Genomic DNA, 23,213 nt, shown 5'->3' on the forward strand with positions numbered 1-23,213 from the left:
TACAGTGATTACAGCAACATAAAGGCAGCCTATGAAGCCATGAAGAACGTAGCCTGTCTGATCAATGAGCGCAAGCGCAGGCTGGAAAGCATCGACAAGATAGCGCGGTGGCAGGTGTCCATCGTAGGCTGGGAGGTAAGTGAGCGCCCCTTCCTACACCTTCCCCGCCACCCAGAGCCCTCCCTCCCTCTGGCACTCTGGTTTAGGTTGATGACGTACTGTGACATCCTGTGATTGATACTTTATATTCTTGGCTTTAATGGTCTATATATTTTGAAGCAGGTGGTTGAACTGAACAGTCAGCTACTTTACCAGTAACTCACTTCCACCAAAAAATCAACTCTGAAGAGTGTATGTAATTAATTCATTGTTTACGCTCTGTCTCTCCTGCTAGAAATCATGCTCCATCAGAGCAACTAGAGAACATTTTCAAAATATTATTTGTTTATTTGAGAGCGAGAGCTAGTGGGAGGTGGGGAAAGGCAGAGGGAGAGAGTCTTGGACTTTGAGTGAGTGTGGGGTGGGACACGGGGCTCTGTCTCACGACCCTGAGATCATAACCTGAGCTGAAACCAAGGGTAGGACACTTAACTGACTGTGCCACCTGGGAGACCATTTAAAATACAAGTAGTGTGGTAGGAGTATGGACTCTGGACTCACACTGCCTTGTTTGAGTTGGGTATTGTCTGGGCAAGATTAAGATTTTCATCCTTAAGATGGGGTTGAAAATATTAGGTACTTCACAGAGCTCTCGTGAGGATTATGTAAGACGGTGGCAAATGCAGTGCTTGGCACCAGCTGTCATGATGGTCCAGCGTGCATATGTGCACACACATTTGTTTATAAGAACGACGACGATTGTGTTTACCACATGCCTGGCACTGGTGTAAGCCATTTTTATATGTGAACTCGTTTAATCTTTTCAATATTCCTGTGAGGTAGGAGCTACTGTTACCCCCATTTAACAGATAGGGGAATGGGAACATGGCAAGGTTAAGTGGCTTGCTCGAACGACTAATGATGTTCCGATTGTTTTCAGACCAACCACAATTCATCATACATTAAACTAATTGGTCAGAACTCACTGTCCCTAAGGATTAAGAAAGTTTGGACTGAGAAGTTAGGTTTTAACTAAAGTAGGTTATGGCAGCGAATGTTGGAAAGAAATACTTCTATTTCAGGGGCCATAGAGCCTTCTGGAGCTTGGACGGGCCCTCAGACATCACCACATTTAACTCTCTTACTTTGTAAGTAAAGAATGTGGGGCACAGAATTGCTCTAAGCAAGCAAGTAGAAGAACTATTCTGGAGTCAAGCTTTTTTGCCTCCACAAAATATTGTGTATAACTGGGATTGAAGAAGGATAAAATCTTATAAATCAAAAGCCAGCCTCATACCAAATACCACATGGTTACATTGGGTTAGACCCAGCCTAATACTGTAAAGGTGTTTTTTCCTTGTGTTCTTGGACCACAGGGATTGGCGCGCCAACTCCCCCAACACGGTCAGAAATCCGTGTGTAACTCTTTACTCTCCTAGAACTTAACTGCTCCTAGCTCACTGTTGACCAGAAGCCTTACTGATAACATAATAGATTAACGCACATTTGGTACATGTTACATGTATTCTATGCTGTATTCTTACAACAAAGTAAGCCAGAGAAAAAAATGTTATTAGGAAAATCATAAGGAAGAGGAAATACATTTACAGTTACTTAGGGGATAATTTATTGTCAGAAGCTTACCAATACCTTGCTGGCAATTTGCTGTCTGGTCTTTTGTTTCCAAGATTCTTAGCTAGTTATGATTCTGGGAGCCGCTATACATACCAGACTCGAAAGCCAGAGCCCCCGAGTCTGTAGCACTCAAGTCCCCCCACATAGAAAGCCTCCTTGGGGGGGCGCCTGGGTGGCTCAGTCATTAAGCGTCTGCCTTTGGCTCAGGGCGTGATCCCAGTGGGATCGAGCCCCGCATCGGGCTCCCTGCTCAGCGGGAAGCCTGCTTCTTCCTCTCCCACTCCCCCTGGTTGTGTTCCCTCTCTCGCTGTGTCTCTCTGTCAAATAAATAAATAAAATCTTAAAAGAAAAAAAAAAAAAAAGAAAGCCTCCTTGGTGTCCTTATTCTCAAAGGAGCAGCCTTCAGACTGGCTGGAGTCCGTCCATCCAGCACTTTTATCACCAGTCCTTCCTTGTAAGGAGGACCCATCAGATAACACAGAGGCACTGTAACTTTTTCCCGCTGAGTAGGAAATAAAGCAAAGAAGTTTCACACACAAGGAGACGAACCACTCGAGATGTGAGTGGCCTTTTTAGCCCTGTGGACCTGTGAACGGGTCTCCTGTAACTGGAAAGTCGGAGGAAGACTGGGTCAGGACTTGTTCTTGTATCCGTGACACGTTCTCAAGGAATCCGAGTGGGAAGGTCTTAAAATGTGTGTTCATCCTTGCAGGGGCTGGATATCCTAGACCGAAGTTCCGAACTGATCCATTCTGGGGAACTGACCAGAATCACCAAGCACGGCAAGAGCCAGCAGCGGACGTTCTTCCTGTTTGACCACCAGCTGGTGTCGTGCAAGAAGGACCTGCTGCGCAGGGACGTGCTCTACTACAGAGGCCGCACGGACATGGATGGGGTGGAGCTCGTGGACCTGGAGGACGGCCGGGACAAGGACTGGAACCTCAACGTGAGGAACGCTTTCAAGCTCGTCAGCAAAACCACCGACGAAGTTCATCTGTTCTGTGCCAAAAAGCAAGAGGACAAGGCACGGTGGCTGCAGGCCTGTGGGGATGAAAGGCGGCGCGTGCAGGAGGACCGCGAGATGGGTGAGCAGCACTCCGTCTTCCGACCTCAGGCGCCCGCGGTCCCAGAGGCCAGCTCTTGCCAGCCGTCTCCCAGAGTGAAAGGGCCCCCTGGAAGAAAGAAGCAGGATCTTTCAAATCCCAAATACAGCTGACCCTTGAATAATGCAGGGGTTGGGGCGCCAACCCCCCCACATGGTCAGAAATCTGTGTGTAACTCTTGACTCCCCCAAAACTTAACTACTCCTTAGCCCACTGTTGACCAGAAACCTTACCAATAACATAGTCCATTAACACACATCTGCTGTGTTATATGTATTATATGCGGCATTCTTATAATAAAATGAGCCAGAGAGAAAATGTTATTAAGGAAATCATAAGGAAGAGGAAATACATTTACAGTCCTGCCCTGTATTTAGAGAAAACCCCATGTATACGTGGACCCATGCCGTTCAACCCCATGTTGCTCGAGGGTCAGCTGTGCTTCTCAACTTGCTGCAGGACAGACGGAGTTCCTACAGGCAGTGTTTGGTCAGTCGTCTGTGTGTTGATATTCACAGCACCCCACTGCACCTGTTAACGTGTCCTGCGTGGGAGGATGTCGTCCCAGTGTCCATCCTGTGGCAGTCCTTGCTGCTCCTCCACTTATAATCTTTTCAGTCTCTTACAGTTCCTCCAGGAATAAGGATTTTGCTACAGGTTGTGTTGAACACCTCCAGCGTTAACGTGGGTTATGGTTCTAGTTTTACTCTGTAATGGTGTCACTTGTTTCTTATTTTTTTTTAAATTTTATTTAAATTCGATTAATTAATATATAGTATACTATTAGTTTCAGGGGTAGAATGTGTGATTCATCAGTTGCATATAACACCCAGTGCTCATCACATCACGTGCCCTCCTTAATACCCATCAGCCAATTACCCCATCCCCCCACCCACCTTCCCTCCCGCAACCCTCAGTTTGTTTCCTTGGTTAAGAGTCTCTTACCGTTTATCTCCCTTTCCGATTTCATCTTATTTTCTTTTTCCCTACCTTCCCCTATGATCCTTTGTTTTGTTTCTTAAATTCCACATATGAGTGAAATCATATGATAATTGTCTTTCTCTGATTGACTTATTTCACCTGTTTTGAATGTTTATTATGTCTGTCCCTAAATCCAGGAATGGAAATTTCAGAAAATCAAAAGAAACTCGCCATGTTAAATGCTCAAAAGGCAGGACACGGAAAGTCAAAAGGTAAGTTTTGAAGAAGGCTTCATCTCTTTATCTCCTTCATGTGTATCAGTATTGGAATTAAAATTGGGGAGCATGTCTGAAGTCGTTAGCACACTGATGACCAGCTCTCAACAAAGAAGAGACGTATGGGTGAAACTCAAGATCATAGGTTCCCCCTCCACAACCAAATGGGCGGTTTAGAATAATTGGCGTTTGGTTTTGAGTGTGGGTGTGCTTGAGTATTTGCCTGCATTTGAGCACGAGCCTGTAAGATGTGTTCTGAATCGGTACCACAGAGCTTCTGCACCTCCCCTTCCTGGGGGAGGGAGTGCTGGCCGCCTTCCTCGGGCCAGCCGGCTCCCCAGTCCGAGGCAAACCAGCAGCTCCTGCGTGTTGTGGGCACACGTGAAGGAGAACCCTCCGGCCCCAAACTGCTCATCGGTACAGGCTACGTCCTAGTTTAGGTAAGAGAAAAGGGTCTAAACGGCCAGCACATCAAGAAATGAGCTGAAAAGAAGACACACTAGCTTACTTAGAGCAAGGACTCCCTGCCCTCCGTGCACGTTAGAAACGCCTGAGCAGCTGCTGAGGGTGACCTGCGCTCAGGTCACGCCCCAGCCTCCTGGTGTGCAGAGATTTTTTTTACAGCTCCAATAATACACGTGATCTCACCCAACAGGAATAAAATAATAAGGGTTTTTATTCCAAAAATATTTCTTATATTCTTAGAAGCTTTTCTTCTGATTGACTTCCTACTCTAAGAACAATTTATCCTCTGAAATGTGTCCCATTCAGGATTTTCGTAACTGGAAGTACAAAAACAAGACTCAGTTAAGCCCAGGGTGGTGATGTGCCATCAGCTGAGGGCCAGGAAGAATTCATGACCAAAACAACCCTTAGCGTTCCCATTTCCCTGTTCCCTCCGCTCCAAGGCAGAAATCCCCCCTACTAAGTGATAAGTACTTTTGGGGCAAAAAACCTCCTATTTTGTTCTTTTTTTTGCATCTCCACTTCAATGGCAGGTGACCAGTAGATATCCATTTGTTAGAATGTATTAGTTTGTGTCTGTGTCTTCCAGGAGTCACTGGCTCAGCAAGTAGGCACCCGAATGGAAGGAACGCGGGTGGTGGTGGGTGGTCCCCTGCCAGGCACTTCTCACCAGGCAGGCCAGGAGAGCCTTGCGGCAGATCAGGGCAGGGGTGCTTTCGGAATGGAGTCCCGGCTCCTTCTAAGACCCACGTGCTTTCCTCCTGTTACACTGACTTTCACAGTTAGCTTGTGATCCTGGAGCTCATTGTCATAGGCCTTTCTCATCACCTCTGCGCACGTTTAAAACACCTATCCCAATGAAACATTTTGATTAAGCGATTCGGTTCGGGGACCCTGTTCTAAGCTAGCTCCCTTAATTCTCATAGCACCTGGTAGGTGCTGTTATGATGGCTCCTGGATGTACTTTGGGTTCCTATGAGTTAAGAATCAGCTAAGAACTCAGGTCTTGGCGCTTTTTTTCCTTTTCGGCTAACAAGTGACGCTGGGTCCATGTTCCGCCCTTCTCCCCTCTCGAGTTAGGCTACAGCGGATGCCCCGTGGCCCCGCCGCACCAGAGCTTGCACCCCCTCCACCAGCGCCACGTCACCGTGCCCACCAGCGTCCCCCAGCAGCAGGTGTTTGCCCTGGCAGAACCCAAGAGGAAGCCGTCACTCTTCTGGCACACGTTCAACAAACTCACCCCTTTCAAGAAATGAAAACGGGAGGCCACACTTTTGCCCAGGTGTCTGTAAGGAGGAGAACCATTTCTGTTTCTCGTGTGCTGAACCCAGTACTGAAAACTTCTTTTGGGGATCGATGAAGAATAGGAGGCCTTGGATGTGACCCAGTGCCTCTGAAGACCCAGCTCCTCCTTGAGAGACGGAGGTCATGACGCACGGCCCTGATGTCCGCGAGACCCCTCTGTGACCTGTGCCAAGATGGCTGGGCCGCGGCAAGGTGACCTGCTGTGCGGTGAAGCCGAGCAGTGACCCCAGTGGGCATCGCTGATGACAGGCACACTCTGCTGCCGTTCCTGAGGAGGGACTTGATTACAATGCCACTTTTGCATGTGGATTCGAAGGGGACAGTTGTGATGGGGCTGGTACGTTTGTGTCGCGCCAGCACGGGCAAAGCTGTTCCTGTCTTCCCCCGTATTAGGGGAGTTAGCGCCTCAGTGCAGATGGCCGTGGTGGCCCTCCGGATCGTCTGACTTGTCACCAAGTGGTAGTGCAGGCTTCCTCTGGTGAGATGCGTCCCCTACAGGCTGGAGGGAAAAGCACGATGAAGCCCTCCCATGGCCCACCATCGGGACTTCAGCAGCCTGAAGATGAGGCCGCTTTCCAGGGAGAAAGTGCAGAATCCTACCGTGGGGTGGATTTGTCCTTCTCGAGTCAGGTCCCTTCCCGCCAGTGTGTGTGCAGCATGTGACTCCCGGGCAGAAATCACACCTACTTGCACGTAGAGACCTAAGGAACGAATCAGACCTACCCGTTTGCAATATAAAAACCCATTTACTTTAATTTTCTGATAAACGAAATACGCACACGCAGCCATGGAAAGGCACTCTCAGAGCATCAGTGCGCTCTCCCCATCCGTTGTTTCTGGCGTCCCCACTGGTTAAGTTACAGTGACCTGAACATTCCACCGAGGAAACCTGTGGTTCGGAGCAGCGCACCTTCCTCAGGCTTCAAAGCCGACTTTTTTGCATAAACCCCAAACAGTAGTGCTAACCACGCCCTTACTAACCTGTCGGTAGGGTTCTGAAGATTCATCCTTTATTAAGAGACCTTAACAAAAACACATCTAGACTCAGACATGGCAGTCTTTTCTAACGAAGGCCACGTGAGCTGACATCTGGCATTAGTGATCTCCTTGTCTTTGTCTATATTGTAGATGTTGATGAAAATAACTTTTAAATATGTCTGGAGAAGACAAGTTCTGCAAGGGAGAGGCCATTTAAATGTGCTTGGTGCACTGGACCGGGGGGTATTGTGGTCCACACTTCGGTTTTCTGTGTGAGAATCCCCTTTCCGTAGGCTCCTCTCAGAAAGTCCTGTTTTCCAATAGGCCCGTGCTGGAGAATAAACAAACCTGTAACGTCCTAGACAAAGGTGGAACCTGTGCCTGGTGTCTGGTCCCTCCTTCCCCCTCCCAGCCTCCCCCCCACCCAGGGCCGGTCCCGAAAGAGGTGACATCACGCATCAAGAAGACATAATCCTGGACGTCTGAGTAGGCCTTAGAGCATTATCTGGAAATGTTGTCCGGTCTGCCAAGGTGATGTGCTCACTTGTACGTAGGATTGCTGCAAGGTCAGGCTGCCTTGGGGTCAACGACCGAGTGTACGAGCGTATGCGTGTGTGTGTGTGTGTGTGTGTAGACACACATGTTGTTTCTTTTTTGGATAGACCTCTCGATTTTAGTTGCATTTATATAACTGACCTTTTTACTAAGAAAATGTAATGATCTATTTTGAAAACTACACTTAAAATGCTTTTTGTGGACCCCTCAGCAGTAACTATAGGGGTCTCTGTGCTAAACAGAGTTGTTTGTATACACAATTTTGAATAGTTTTTTTTTTTTAATATAAGAAAATTAGGGAAGAAAAGAAAACTATTTGCTTGTGTTACATTTTCAGTGAGAACTCAGTTCAAGTAAAGAACACTTAATGGGCTTCCATTTGCTAATGTTTCCTAATGCGCAGTGAAGTGCTTTAAGTGCCGTGACCGGTCCTGCTATATATCCCATCCAAGCCCTAACTTTGGCTTGCCACCTGTCCCTCCGTGGACTCTCCAGAAGTAGCAGGAAGCTCGGGTACCAGCACCAGCACCGCCCCCGAGAGCTCGGCGCGGTGTGAGCAGTCAGTCCATCAAATACCCACCCTGAGTAGATCCTGCTTGGCCTTTTCTGGTGATTTTGAAAAATGAGAAAAGTTTTTTAGAAGGTAGAATGCCTTTCACTTCTTTTAAATCTATTTATCTAGCTTGAGTTTTATTACCAAACGCGTGAGTTCGATAAAGAATAGGTGGCTCAAGTATTCTAATTTTAGGTTTGCCCCACTTTCCTTCTTGATGCGAGTCCTGTGTTCCACTTGGAAAGAACACAAGAGAAATAAACCAAGAGCCCCCAAATGGATTTTGTATGGATTTCATTGGGAGTCTTGCTTTCTCCCTCTTTGTCTCATTTTAACCCCACATTGCCTCATATGGATGCCCCCACAACGCACACACTCTCTCTCACAAAGATAGCAAGACACTGTGACAAATCTCACCTAATTTATTATCTATGTTTCAGAATCTGTTGGAAGACAGTTGAATTGGCCTTGGCCTTGGGTCAAAAGCAACCTTCTCGATTTTCATCATACCTAAAAGGCACAACCACCTTGCAGTAAATCGTAAACAGTCATAAAATGGAATATTTGTAAAATCTTAGAGAAATCGCTTTCTTCGTCTTTGGCCTGCAAGTAAGCAAAAGACGGGCAGCAATGTGCCAGAGCTTTCCTGGGGTCCCTTCTTCCTAGTTTTATTTTCAATAGATCTCCCCTTTTCCCCTGGTAGATCTGATTTTGTCGTTGAAAATATTTCGCCCCCGTCTCCATGCTATTTCTAAATATTGTTGTGCCTTTCTATACCTAATCTGGACGAAGACCAGCTCCATGCCGGTTCAGAAAATCCCCTCAATCCTACATCGCTGTTGTCTAGACACAAAGCAGAAATGCATTTAATTCAAACTTTGTTTCACAATAGAAATCTTTTGCAAAAGCCATGATCCAGCATTTATCCACTGGAAAACTCTCCGTGCCCAAACTGCTGATATTTCTCAGTACACATCAACTTAGTGATGTAGCCAGAATAGAAGAGCTCGATTACTTGGAGTTAAGGAGAAACTGCTGTCTTGTTATTTATGGAAGAGGGGAGACACAGCTGTGTCCCTCACAGGACAGCACTAACAAGTGTGGATACACGTCCTTCCGATGGCTGACAGGCCAGGGACGCTGGACACAAATCGGCTGGGTCAAGCTGCCCAAAAACGTTGGTCCCTAGAAGCTTAACCTACACATGTTCTCATTAAAATTCCACTTGGCTCGTGCTGTTATCCTCAGGATGCATGCGGTGAAAGTACAGATCGAACGGTTTTGAGAAGAATTAAGTAGCAACTGTCCGAGTTTAGAAGGAAAAGCCCAGAAGCTTACATAATTTGATGCAAATGTTTTTAGCTACAACACACTTAACATTATCGTCCTTAGTCATCTCCTAGGCATTGACATTTGTATTTAGAAAATACTGTCCTCTAACGGTTCTGTAATTTAATAATTGGTCTTTTTTGTAAATATTAGCATCAGTTGTGTTTGACTTACCTATTTTGCAGGCTTTTAGTAACCTTTTCCTTGAATTTAACGCAACATCGAGACAATGTTGTCACGTGACAGCTTCCAAACTGATGAATTCGCTGTTGACAGCTGAAGTATGTTGTACAAGACTGCTATAACTTGACATGTATTTCTGTTGAATGAAGTTTTTGTAAAAAAAAAATATTATTTACAATGTTATTTGAATGATTTCTTGTAAATGCTGTGAATCTATACTTGTTTTGTATATTAAAGTTAATTTGCCAAACTCGTTCCAGTAAAGCATCGGAGTAGTGAAATAAGACATAACAGATACATAGTTTAAGTAGAGAGTGAGTGCTAGGTGGGTTTCTGGCATTTAGAGCTCATTTCCTGTCTGGACATTGATAGACTTCAGTAAAAATTCATCCATGGATGAGCAGGCCTGAGCCCCTAGATAGGTACGGCAGGAAGGGCTCCCAGGGGAGCAGGGGGGGAGCCACTTGCCTGGAAAAAGTCACCGCGGGTTGGATAAAGCCAAACCCTGAGTGCCAAGGCCTGTTCCACTCTCTAGGAGCAGCTCTTGCTACTGACGCTGGACCGTAGAGGAACTGCACGGGCCTTTATATACGCTTCACATCTCAGAGCTGCTGCCCCGGTGGAGATGAGGCCGCTTCACCGGGAGGTTGGCTGCTTACCCTTTGGGGGCAGGGAAATAGAGTTTCCTTCTCTAATTAGCAGCTCAGAGAAGTTAAGTAAATAGCCCATTGTTTGCTGTGACTCTAATCAGTAAAGTATTCCTAACAAGGTTGCCAAGCAGCCAGTCCCCACTATTTGTTTACTCTCAACAACCACCTACTTCCCAAACTGATCTGCTCCCCCTGCCTTGTGCTGCACCGGAAGAGGGAGCTGGCTTCGGGGTGAGGAGGGGCAGGGGGAGCACTGGGAACCTGAAAGCCTGCCTCTCAAGGGTGGCTTCCAGGGACCAAGCTGGTGCCCTATGTAGGAAGGGGTGAAAAGAGGGCAGAGGAACTTTCTAGAAGAGCTGAGGGGGAGATGACCTCACATGGCAGCCACCTGCCCTGTGCATTCGGGAGGCAAGCCGAAATGGGTAATCCTCCAAAGGTGCCTGTGGTCAGAGAGGGGAGACAGGCACATAAGAAGTGTAATTAAAATTCAGTGTGAATCATGCAACACTAGGGCTGTGTTTGAGTTACAGGGCCTTTAGGGAGTCCTCTCATCTGGTGTCAGGGCAGGAAGGTGGCCCAGGAGGCAAGGCCCAAGCAGCATCCTGGAGCACTAACCCAGCACGGCAGGGCCCCCGGGTATGTGGCTTGAATCAAAGTGCCACAAGTTATGTGAGAAGCCGCAGTGGTGGAAGCTGGATCCCGAAGGATCTGCCAACCAGGATGAGGTGCTGGGATTTCGTTCTGTAGGCAAAGAATTGAAGGCAAGGAAAGCTGTGCCCAGTTGTGCTTCGGAGCTCACGCCAGTGGCAGGGGAAACAGCGGATTTAAAACCAGAGGCAGGAGCTGATTTGGGAGCCCGTGTCCAGCAAAGAGACAGTGGGAAAGGAGGGCAGGCTGGATGTGCAGGCTGCTTGGCCGTGGCCACAGCTGTTGGGAGGAGACGTCGTTCCCAAGTTCTGCCTTGGGGTGATGGCGGGGTTGATGGCTGGGTGCTGGCGCCATCAGTGGATTCAGAAAAGAACAGCTGGGATGGCGGGACTCGTGTGACTATCCGGTCCCACCTGTGGGTAGTGCGATGCCGTGTGCAGCTCCAGAGAGCGGTGAGAGCGGGAGAGGCAGGGGGAGAGGAAGCAGACAGCGTAAGGAGGCCATCGACCTGGGAACGCCCCCAGAGAGTGACCAAGCAGAGGAGGAAAACCGGGAAGAAGCCTTGGGTGGAGAAGGGGGAGATAAGGATGACATGGGTCAGGGGAGGGACAGCAAAAGCAGAAAGGAGGAATTGTCAGTAGGGCAAATGCTGCCGCTGCTCCCCTCCTGCTGAGAAAGGACCGAAGGTGTCTGGGTGCATTCCGGGATCAAGAGGTGAGTCGGGCTATGGAGATGGTGGAAGCGAAATCGGCTTAACTTATGTCACCAAATTAAATCGTGCCACTTCCCTGTGATGTTGGGACTGCTTTGCCTGCGGTACAGATGGGGACACTGAGGCATGGCGAGTAGAGAGGGTGTTGCCTCTGTTCAGTGGACTTGCCCTGCACCCGGATAGCCCATTCTCTGTGTGGCCTCTGCAATCTGACTAGGTTCTCTGAGCTGGTTCTCAGCACAGCGTTGAGTACATTTGTCCTCCTGATGCTATTTTTAACGTTTGAGATCCATGTTCATAGACTCTGATCGGGAAAAATTAAAAATGAATGATTGCATGGCATCAAAAAAATCATTGCACCATGTTTCTCTCAGTGGCAGACGGTGTGCTTGTGAAGAGAGGTGTGTTTGTGAAGAGAACGAGCACAAAATTCTAACGTACACAAGTGTCCAAAATGAAAGGACCTACACAGAAGTTTGAGAGATCTAGTTAAATGATGTGTATTCCAATGGTCTGGAATTCAAATCTGTTCATCTTCGGTTTTGTCCTGTTGGCCCATAACCGGCCCGAGGTCAGCAGGGAAGCTGTTCAAGCAAAGACACAAACGTTTAGGAAAGACACCTGCTGTGCGGATCCCTTCTTCCAGACTACTCAGAAGTGTGCCATGCTTTCTCTCCCTTTATTCAAAAGCACAGGGGGGAACGGAGCTAAGTTTTCCGAACCGGTACTGGTAGAAGATGCTACCCGGCTCAAGTGTGGCTGCAATTTTTGAAGTTCTTCCAAGACATCTTGTGCCTTACTCTGTTCCCTCCCCTTCCTGCTGTTTTGCAGATAGACCCGCTAGGGAATTGTAGGGCAGGAAGGCGTGATTTTCTTTAGTTAGCCCTCGATTCCTGGTTTGTGCAGTACCTGGGTGCAGCCTGCAGCCCTGGGGGTCAGGTAAGTGCGGTAGGAAACAATTTCTTTACATTCAGTTTAAGGCATCAGAGTCCGAAAACGGCTCTTACATTTCCGGTGCACAATGATCCTACTTAATTATTTGCAAAATAGACAGATTCTACAGAGTTCTGGGTAGGAAAGGAGCAAGCTGGTTTCCAAATTCATTCTTGAGGAAGAGAGTGGACAGGAGATAAGAGCAGATGTTGATGTTCTTCTGCCGGAAACTGCAAACTGGCTGGAAGGAGGGATGACGCTCTAGAAAAAATTGTAAGAATAGCAGACTTTGCTAGAGAGCTTTCTAGAGAAGCTGGTAGATTATTTGGCACACATTTTCAGTGTGTACATTTTTATATTTATGGCTGTCCTTATTTACCCAGCGTCGCTTACAAACGAGCCCCTCCCCGTATGCTGAAGAAGAAATACATGAAGTGTACGATGTGTAGGGCGTGTGGAAGAAAATGTATTCGACGAGGAAATACCCTGTGATTTTTTGATTCTTATCCTGTCGAATCTGGGAGGGATGTTAGGGCTTGCTTCGTCCCTTGAATCTGATGCAGGGACACAGAGGCTGGAAGACCCTCGACAGGCTGCTCGGCGGCCTCTGGCCGGTCTTTTAGTAAACTAAGCTTTTATCAGGAAATTCAGGAGTGAGAGGGAAATCTAGGTCAAGCATAGGAGAAACAACCGGGAAATCAGAAGTTAACTAAGGTCCTATTGCGGGGGAAGGAGGCTCTAACTCCAAAGCCCTTTGCAGTCTGGTGCCTCTGCCCCTGAACTGTGTTGGCGTGTCAGGTTTATGAGATAGCAGCAGAACGCCAGGGTCCTTCGCCCGTGAACTTGACGTTCGGCAGAAGGATTGCATCTATCCTCTATGATTCTCAGGCTTATATGCAAGACATCGTGGACTCCTTGAGGGAGGGCAACACTTTGGGGATAGAAAAATTCTGGTCTCTGATGATGGCACAGACCAGACCTGCCCTACCAGCCCATCCCTGACATGAGAGGGAAGTATAGTGGCGCCTGGGTGGCTCATTCAGCTAAGCATCTGCCTTTGGCTCAGGTCATGATCTCCTGATCCTGGGATGGAGCCCTGTGTCGGGCTCCCTGCTCAGCTTCTCCCTCTCCCTCTGCCGCTCACCTGCTGTGCTCGCTCTCTCTCTCAAATAAATAAGTGAAATCTTTTCAAAAAAGAAAGAGAGAGGTATCCTACAAACTTGCTTGAGCCACTGTTACTTGGGGTCTCTTTTCCCTACTGCTAAGCCCAAGTCTCGACTAACGCCAAGGCTTCTGCTGTCAAAGGTGTGAGCACTCATCCAAAGTGAGGGAGGTTTGTGGGCATGCGTAGTCAGCCCAATCGTCAGAGTAGCCAAGCACTCCCTCGATAGCCCTGAAGGCAACAGATTTAAAAAACTGAAAATAGTCACTGCCTCAGAGGCACTGACACTGATTAGAATTAATACCCAGTCACGTCCCCAAGAGATGCTTTGGACACAGCTGGAGCTAGGATATTTCTTTCAAAAGTTGTTTCTCTCTTTCTTTTTTAAATCATTCCGCAAATATTTGCCTGTGATGTACTGAAAATAAGCAAGAGAAAATATGCAGTTGCTATCCTCAAAATGCTTATAATCTAGGGTGGCACCTAAGAAGTGACCCCTAATTTAGGTGTAGTGTGGAGAAGAGATGGGGGTGATCCAGTTAAGAGAAGAGGGAGGGGGAAAAGAAAGACGGGAGATGGGGGATCTTAGCTCCAGTGCATTCTGGGGAAACACCAGACATAGGAATTGAAAGTTGACTGTATCAACTGTAGTTGAACTAAGAAACTGAGGATCCAGTTCATGGCTTTGTGAGACCCCAAATGTAACTTTTTATTTTTATAAGTAACATATTTATATATTGTTTACTATATGCATTCCTTGTGCAAGCCCTCATGTCCCTCTTCTCAATTTTCTCATTAGATATGCCATCACTTATTTCACTATTTATTTGGCAGCAAAGCATATTCAGTCATTCAAAATCATTTGTTGAAGGTCGTCTGCATGCTAGGCATGTGGCATAAGCAAGTACACAAAGCTAGAGAAAGAAATTACGGGAAGATAAATGCTTGCTTTTATCTTAGTTCTTCTCTAGCTGGAGGACAAAATGGAGTTTATCTCAATTTGACACTACTATGATCTTGCGATCTTTGTATTATTGGAATAATTGTAACACACGTTTTTTTAAAAAATTAAAAAGGAAAAATGTAGACCTCTTAGCAGAGGTTGGTCTGTGCCATTTAGATTCGACTATCACCAGTCACTTCTGGAGTTAAACAAAAGAGGATGGTGTAGATTATTTACGGAATTTGGCTCTAAGAAAACAACTCAATTTCCTGAAATGGCGTAAGTTTGTGACTTCAAAGGGAAACATCTGTATTTCCTTTTCCAAAAGTACTTTATTTGCATCAAAGTGGACCCTCTGATATTTAGAGGCTTCCATAAGATGGCGATATAGTCCTTTGGATGACAAGTTTAGCTGGTTTTAAAAATACAGACCTAGAAATATTTTAATAGACACGGTAAAAAAGCATTTTTTAAAAAGGAAGAAATCCCATAAGCCCACCATTCTGAAGCAACCATGTTCTCTTGGGTACCCTTGCTTCTAGTTTTTGTCACTATGCTTAACTCCATAGGTACACTCATCACGTGCATAGCATTTTTTAAAAAGATTTTATATATTTATTTGTCGGAGAGAGAGAGAGAGCATGAGCAGGGGGAGGAGGAGAAGCAGGCTCATCGCTGAGCAGGGAGCCCGGTGCAGAGCTCGATCCCAGGACCCTGGGACCATGACCTGAGCCAAAGGCAGACGCTCAACCGACTGAGCCACCCAGGCGCCCCGTGCATGGCATTTCAGTCTACTTTATGAAAATCCAACACAACATAGATCTTTTACATATTTCTACATGAACTACCTAGTTATTACAGTGGTTAATATTCTACTTATGAACCACTTACGGTTACACGTTATGTGGTATGCACTTTTTCACTATTACAGATAATGCCATGGTGAATATCTTTGGCACACAAATTTTGGATTATTAAGAAGAATTGTCGGGATGAGATCACGGGGTTTAAGATGTCTTTTCTCCTTAGCTTTCCGAAGGGCTGTGCAGACTTCCGCTGCCGTCGGCTCTGTGTGAGAGTCTGGGTTCTGACCCATCGCACTAGCCTCACGTTACTAGTTTTCTATGTCCTAGGATACCTGCCGCCACACGTTCATTCCATTTGACACATATTTATTCAACACACGGTTCCAGGCTTCATACTGAGTACTGGGAATACAGTAAGGAGGGAAATACAGTCAGATGGAGAGCCAGATTTTCAGTCCTACAATGACATGAATAGATGGAACCCCTCCTACACAGCCACGAAAGAGAGGGATGTGGTGTCCCTTCCTGGGGCAATCTGATGTGGTCGAGAGGGTCCCCTCAATCCCGTGTGCACACTAGCCTAAGGTCGTGCCTGCACGCTCCCTTTGTCTAGAACACTTGGTCTGATTAGCTGCTCTGCTCCTTCAGATCTCATTGCGAACCTCACCACCCAGCGTTGCCTTTTCTCCTGACGGGGTTGGAAAGCAAATCAAGAGCTTGCGAGAAGACATGAAAGTGTGCTTCACAAATGGGGTGCCCCGAGGTGCGTGTGCGTGTGGCCTTCGCAGCGGTCTCCCCTAGAAACAAAACCTTAACTCAAAGAGTACATCTGACCATAGTAGGACCACTTGGAATGCTTTACTATTTTTCATTCCATTTTCTTTTTTTTATGGTGGTAAAATAGATGTGACATAAAGTTTACCATTTTAACTACTTTTAAATGTCCAGTTTAGTGGCATTAAGGACATTCACATTGTTCAACTGTCCCCACCATCCACTTCCAGAACTTTTTCATCTTCCCAAACTGAAACTGTCCCCATTGAACACTAGATCCCTCTCCCCCTCCCCCGGCAGCTGACCAGCACCATTCTACTCCCTGTCTCTCTGAATGTGACGACTCATGTGAGGGGAATCATGCAGTACTGGTCCTTATGTGTCTGGCTGATTTCACTTAGCATGAAGTCTTTAAGGTTCATCCATGTCGTTGGATGTGCTAGAATTTCCTTCCTTTTTAAGGCTGAGTAGTATTCCACTGTGTGTGTATATCACATTCTCTTCCACTAGTCACGTGTCAGTGGACACGTGGGTTGTTTCCACCTTCCTGCTGCTGTGAATGAGGCTGCTATGAACACGGTGCCCAAACATCTGCTGGATTCTCTTCTTCCAATTCTTTTGCGTATCTACCCAGAAGTAGGATTGCTGGGTCCAATGCTAATTGTTTACTTCCCTACTGAAAATGCACTTTTATGCACATCGTGATCAAATTTGGTTTTTACAGCAGCCCTGTGAGACAGGTCTCTTCTCTGGCCCTGAAAAGCAGTTTACCGACACTAGAGTGATAAATGGAAGTATCTTACCTGGCACTTGGGTTTCTCCTTGATTGCTCACCATTAAAAGGGGTCCCGGTCACACGTGTTCCTTCCAAGAACAATGGCCTTTTTCTTCTTCTTTCTTTTTTGGTAAGATTTTATTTATTTATTAGAGAGAGAGCGCACAAGCAGGGGGGAGAGGCAGAGGGAGAAGCAGACTCCCTCTGAGCAGGGAGCCTGACCAGGGACTTGATCCCAGGACCCTGGGATCATGATCTGAGCCGAAGGAAGCTGCTTAACCACCTGAGCCACCCAGGTGCTCCGAACAATGGCCTTCTGATTGCAAGCAGCTTTGTCTGCTACCAGCTCCCACCCTTATCTGCCCTGACCATTCTGTCCAAGGCAGACCAGGGCTGGGTCTGAGTTCCACGGGAAGGAACAGAGGCTGTGTCTGTGGCCCCAGCAACAAAGGCTTCTCTTTTTGGTCTGTGTTTCCCTCTTGCAGTTCAGCTCCATCATCTGAACCATGAGGATCTGGTTACTCCTGCTTGTCACTGGAATCTGCATGGGAAACATGAACTCGCAGGACACGTGCAGGCAAGGGCACCCTGGCATCCCTGGGAATCCCGGTCACAATGGTTTGCCTGGGAGAGACGGACGAGATGGAGCAAAGGGCGACAAGGGCGAGGCAGGTACTCAGCACCTGGTAGCCTTCAGATGCCCTTCTGTTTACCCCTCTGTTCATCTCAGATCATTCGTTCTTTCATTAAGAGCATACCATCACCTGTCCGCTCCCGCCTCCTTCATTCGTGCACCCCTTGCCCAGAAAGCAGTGGCTGAGAGCTGCTCCTGGTCAGATTCTGGGCAACAGTGCAGGACCAGACCAACAGGGGCCCCTCCATGGCTATCTAGAGGGGATAACTGTTAGCCATCACCTCTGATACTGCAGGCCATCCGCAGAAGTATATGATGTCATAGATCCTTCTGCCTCAGATGGCGGGTATGGTGGGTGTTTGGCATACAGGGTCTATAGAGAAATCTGATTGCTAAATATTTAGCAGACAGCACCTGACTGCAGTGCAGGGGAGAGTTAATGCCTTGCCACACGGTGAGGCGGGTGACGCGGAGTGACAGAGAATACAAAAGTAGATGGTAACTGAAGCCACACAGCGGTACTCAGGTGTGTGTGCCCTGTGTTGGGGCCTGCCCAACACAGGGTTTGGGGATCTGGGGACAGGCTCCAGCCTCTAGGAAGGAAATTGGCAAAAGCCAGGATATGTGAGTGGTTTCCTTAACACCAACTGATAGGCTTGGTTCTTGAATGGAGTTCTTGAGCCTGGGGTTGACCATAGGGTCACATACCCGGCACATAGGCAGACTGATCTATCTGGGTGCAGGGAGAAAACAGCAAAACTACTATTGATATCTTATTTATTTTTTTAAAAGATTCATTCATTTATTTATTTGAGAACATGAGTCAGTGGGGGAGGGGCAGAGGGAGAGGGAGAGAGAATCTCAAGCAGACTCCCCGCTGAGCACGGAACCCAACATGGGGTTCAATCCCAGGACCCTGAGATCATGATCTGAGCCAAAATGAAGAGTTGGACACTTAATTGACTGAGGTACCCAGGCACCCCTACTATTGACATTTTAAAGGATAAATTTAGATGAAGAAAAAGAAATTAAGCTTTAAAAATATTTAATATATGCATTGGCTTGGGTGGCTTCATTGGTCCCTTTGCAGATGGACCTGTGTCATTTGAGGCCTGAAATGTGTCTGTGGGAGGAAGCCCTCACACTCTCATCGTCCATCAGTGTACGGTGGCATAAATCCCAAGGGATTTTCAAATCGTCCTATTGAGCTCTCCCAAACAGATGGGTGCCTGAAATACTTCTGCAGAGAAATCAAAGATTGAAGGTTGACTTGATAATGCAGACATTAAAGGCTCCCACGAAAATAGGAGAGCTGTCATCTTAGTGTGAACTCTTCTGCCGTATGTGAGTAGGAGAAAACAATGTGAACTAATCACATCTGACAAGAAGTCTGACAAAAACCTAGAAGTTTTTAGGACTTTGCACATATGAATTTACATTTACATTCATGAAAATGAACCTCATCCTCACTGTAAACTGTACCATGGAATATTGTTATTAATAGAAGCACCCCCGATTAATTAGACATTCAGGACTCTGTGTGGAACATGAACACAAACCACTGTCATTTTTCCTCAGCAATACATTAAAGTATGAAAACTTCACTAAACTTGATGAACATTTAGAAGCCTCTCATATTTCATAATCATATCAGATTAGATATTCCTCTAGCTATATTAAAAATGGTTGAAATAATACAGAGAAAGCAACTTCAGGATGGACTAAAATTAATGCTTTACCAGCAAATGCTATTGTCATATGGATTTTTTAAAAAGTCTTTGTTAAGATCTGGAGAAACAAGTATTAGAACAAATTACTTATGGGAAGATGGCTGTACAGATGAATGCAAGTCTAGGTGTTTCTAGGTGCTTCCCTGCTTGTGGCATTTGGTGCTCCAAGGGGTTTGTTGGGTGGGCTGGATGAATCAGATGGTCACCAACCATCTCTCCACCACTGCCCTGCAAATCTGCTCTGTGGGGTGTCCGAGGGGTAACATCTTCAGTGAGTTTATGTCACTTTGTGCCTTAGACCAGTCTCACTTCTGGGTAGTAAAAAGCCCAGTCCAAGGTAATGGCAAAACCTCAATCTTAATGAAATCCATTCTTTCACCCTCCCACTGGGACCATGGTGTGCATGTGTGTGTGTGTGTGTGTACATGTGTGTACATACGTGTGCATACATGCACAGGAAACAGCTGTGACTTCATGATTCCTTCATCTTTTGCTTCCGCTCTCCCTCCTTACAGCAAGGACTGCCTTTGGTCTAGAGATGTTGACTTACAACACAGGAAGCCGGAGCTCAGCATTGCCTGCTCTGTGCTCACAACTCATTGTGATAGGCAGAGTTCTGTGCTCACAACTCATTGTGATAGGCAGAGCCTCACTCAGCTAATGTTCCCAATGGTGTCTGCCACGCCAACTTGATCAGTGACATTTACCACCACTCTAAGGTGCTGGAGAGAGGCTTCCAGAATCCTCCCTTCCATCCCAAATAGTGCCAGGTAACCATTGTCATCTGTGTTTCATAGGAGGCTAGTGAACCTTCCATTCCACTCTACGCATGAGTGAGAGAAAAGAAGTGAGAAGGCCACCCAGTGCCTCCAACGGTCAGTCACTACCCGAGTTCCCCTCACAAGACAGAGACGTAATTGTGATCATCTGTGCACACACTCCCTTCCTGTCCTGCCTTCCCGGAGCTGGGTGCTTTGGGAGGCCCACCCCGTTCGTTTCATAACTCACTTCCTGTACACAACTCTGTGCCCCTGGCGCTCGCTCACGTCTGCCTCTCTCTGTCTGCACTTCTGCGAGGAACACTGTGTGTGTCAGGGCCGGGCACACACCCAGGACTCTCGGGTCTACATCCCCGATGGAGACCAATGTCTAAGAAATGCAGAATTGGAATTTTAACTCTTGTCTGTTTTCTTCTCTTCCACCTAGGAGAACCAGGACATCCCGGTGGTCCAGGGAAGGATGGAATGAATGGAGAGAAAGGAGAGCGAGGTCAGAAATTGTGTTCCATTTTACCATGCTCTAATTCTGAGCCATAGGTGACTTAGTAACCATTTGGTGCTCACCAGAACAAGTCCTTTGCTAGGCTCTGAGGACAATCCAACAATAAGGGCAACAGGGCTCTTGCTCTCTAGAAGCTCGTGATTCTTTTTCTGTAAAGGGCCAGATTGTAAGTAATCTCAGCTTTGCAGGCCGTACGGTCTCGGTCACAACTGTCGTGAAAAGCAGCCACAGACACTACATATGTAAGTGGGGCTGTGTTCCAGTGAATCCCTATGAAAACTGAAATCTGAATTGTATATAATTTTCATGTATTGTCAAATATTATTTGTGACTGTTTAAAAATGCAAACTACTCTTAGCTTGTGGGCCATACAAACAGGATGGATTTGGCTGGATTTGGCTCACAGACCATAGTTCACTGAAGCCTGGTTTAGTTGATGAACATTGAGGAGTGACATTAAATTCTGACTCAGTGCTTCTGGCAACACTGCATGGAGAACATGGTGCTGGAATTGGGCCCTGAGGGGTAAGGAGGGCTCTGGCAGTTGTGACTGATGGGGAGAGAGAATGGTCACAATAGCAAACACAAATAACGTTCCCTTTGTGCTGGGTTGTCCTAAGTGCCTTTCACGTATTGCCTCAATACGACAGCCTGTACGTGAGGTAGTAGTATCATTATCCCGATTTTACAGATGGGGGAACAGAGCTGTCCTGGCTGATCAGCTTGCCTAATGTCCCAGTGTGCCTATGGGGAGGAGACAGGATTGAATCCCGGCATTTAACTCCAGACTCCATGCTCATAACCACTGCTCTCCAGTCGGCGTGGAGGAGACAGGGAAGCACCGAGAACGTGGGTACTCTGTGTGCTCAGTTTAGGAGTCAATTAATGTTCAGACCCTGAGCACCCACTGCACCTGGGCACTGCTTTGTTTCATTCATACGCTCAATAATGGAAAAGCCAAAGTTGGTTTTACAAGGTGACGTTTCACAAATCATCTTTTCCTTTATTCTCTTTCTCCACCTAGGAGCAGATGGAAAAGTTGAAGCCAAAGGCATCAAAGGCGATCAAGGCTCACGAGGACCCCCGGGGAAACACGGACCAAAGGGATTTGTTGGTCCCATGGGAGAGAAAGGCCTCAGGGGAGAGACTGGCCCTCAAGGGCAAAAGGGGGATAAAGGCAGTGTGGGGCCCACCGGTCCAGAAGGGCTAAAGGGCAGCAGTGGGCCTTCGGGCCCAATGGGTCTACCTGGCCCCGTGGGCCCCATTGGGAAGCCTGGCCCCAAGGGAGATGCTGGGCCCTTGGGACCCCAGGGAGAGCCAGGAGTCCGGGGAATGAGAGGCTGGAAAGGGGACCGAGGCGAGAAAGGGAAAATCGGTGAGACTCCAGTCTTGCCCAAGAGTGCTTTCACGGTGGGACTCACCGTACTGAGCAAGTTCCCTACTTCAGACGTGCCCATTAAATTTGATAAGGTCCTATATAATGAGTTCAATCATTACGACGTAGCCACGGGGAAGTTCACTTGCCACATTGCCGGGGTCTATTACTTCACCTACCACATCACGGTTTTCTCCAGGAACGTTCAGGTGTCTCTGGTCAAAAATGGGGTGAAAGTACTGAACACCAAGGACGGTTACATGAGCTCTGAGGACCAGGCGTCGGGCGGCACAGTGCTGCCGCTGAAGCTGGGGGACGAGGTGTGGGTGCAGGCAGCAGGAGGGGAGAGGTCCAACGGCTTGTTCGCGGATGAGGACGACGACACGACTTTCACAGGGTTCCTTCTGTTTGGCGGCCAGTGACCGGGAGGCGCGTCGGGCTCTGCCTCCCCACCCCGGAGCGGGCGTGCTGAACACGTTACCAGATGATTCTGCTCTAGGAATCACTCTCATTGTCATAATCATAGAGAGGCGACAATAGGAACGTTATTCCTAAAGCTGATTTTATGTGACTTATGTTGTTTCCAAGAGTAAGTTTAAAAACGCTTGCATTGGGGTGCATGGCTGGCTCGGTCGGGGGAGCATGTCGTTCTTGTCTCAGGGTTGTGAGTTTGAGTCCCATGTTGGTATAGAGATTACTTAAAAATAAAATCTGGGGGCGCCTGGCTGGCTCAATTGGGAGAGCATGCAGCTCTTGATTTTGGGATCATGAGTTGGAGCCCCACATGGGGTACAGAGATTACTTTTAAAAAAGAAAATAAAATCATATAAATAAATAAATAAACAAATAACATCTTAAAGAATACTTGCATTTATTTATTTACGACTTTTCATCATTCCCCTTATCTGAAGAATCCTTTGCATGTATTTCTCTTGTGGGACTAGTGTTCTGATGTTATTTTAGTGCTTGAAGGAGCCATATCAGGACTTACCCCTCATCTGAATGTCTGAGGACACTGGGAGAACGAAAAGGGAAGTGTTCAAATGTTCATTCCATTTAGTAACTAATAAAAGTTGTAAGCAGGTGACGATGAGACATCCCAGAAAGCTGCAGAACGCTTTGCTCATTTTGTAACTTAGGTTTTAATCACCGTTCGGTTCATTAAATAGTGGTTCATGAAACCACTTGCCAGAGTTGAATCTGTGCTCGTTTCCTGGGACTGCCGTAGCAACATACCACAAACTGGGGAAATGACAACACAGAAAGTGATTGTCTCACAGCGCTGGAGGCCAGAAGTCTAAAAACAAGGTGTCGGCAGCACCAGTCTCCCTCTGGAGCCTGTGAGGAGGGTTCTACCTTGCTGCTTGCAGCTTCTGGTGGACCCGGCCA

At 47.1% G+C, this 23,213-nt stretch overlaps 2 protein-coding genes across 7 annotated transcripts in view; both read left to right on the forward strand.

Annotated features, from left to right (window-relative positions):
- SPATA13 (spermatogenesis associated 13) overlaps window positions 1–9,651 on the forward strand; it is a 330,909-nt gene extending 321,258 nt beyond the window's left edge. For all 5 annotated transcript variants that reach the window (XM_057309635.1, XM_057309632.1, XM_026493009.4 and 2 more), the window contains 4 exons: window positions 6–135; window positions 2,447–2,819; window positions 3,956–4,030; window positions 5,579–9,651. In XM_057309635.1, the coding sequence (XP_057165618.1) occupies window positions 6–135; window positions 2,447–2,819; window positions 3,956–4,030; window positions 5,579–5,754 (754 nt within the window). In that variant the 3' untranslated portion in view covers window positions 5,755–9,651. The remainder of the gene's footprint in view (window positions 1–5; window positions 136–2,446; window positions 2,820–3,955; window positions 4,031–5,578) is intronic.
- Window positions 9,652–9,753: 102 nt separating this feature from the next.
- On the forward strand, window positions 9,754–22,683 carry C1QTNF9 (C1q and TNF related 9). Of its 2 annotated transcripts, XM_026493012.4 has the most exons (5): window positions 9,754–12,350; window positions 15,904–16,018; window positions 17,290–17,476; window positions 20,375–20,437; window positions 21,474–22,683. In XM_026493012.4, the coding sequence occupies exons 3-5, from the start codon at window positions 17,311–17,313 to the stop codon at window positions 22,244–22,246; spliced, it is 1,002 nt and encodes a 333-aa protein (XP_026348797.2). In that variant the 5' UTR covers window positions 9,754–12,350; window positions 15,904–16,018; window positions 17,290–17,310; the 3' UTR covers window positions 22,247–22,683. The 2 variants fall into 2 exon arrangements, with proteins under 2 accessions (XP_026348797.2, XP_026348796.2); XM_026493011.4 differs by lacking the exon at window positions 15,904–16,018.
- Window positions 22,684–23,213: the final 530 nt, after the last annotated feature.

The sequence above is a fragment of the Ursus arctos genome, unplaced genomic scaffold (assembly GCF_023065955.2).
Source record: "Ursus arctos isolate Adak ecotype North America unplaced genomic scaffold, UrsArc2.0 scaffold_10, whole genome shotgun sequence".
NCBI classification, from domain to species: Eukaryota; Metazoa; Chordata; class Mammalia; order Carnivora; family Ursidae; genus Ursus; species Ursus arctos.

Bases quoted from the DNA above. Each gene is read 5' to 3' on its own strand.
- C1QTNF9 (XM_026493012.4), top strand. From the start codon at position 17,311: ATGAGGATCTGGTTACTCCTGCTTGTCACTGGAATCTGCATGGGAAAC. The intron at 17,477-20,374 runs GTACTCAGCACC...TCTTCCACCTAG, and splicing joins GGGCGACAAGGGCGAGGCAG to GAGAACCAGGACATCCCGGT. The intron at 20,438-21,473 runs GTCAGAAATTGT...TTCTCCACCTAG, and splicing joins TGGAGAGAAAGGAGAGCGAG to GAGCAGATGGAAAAGTTGAA.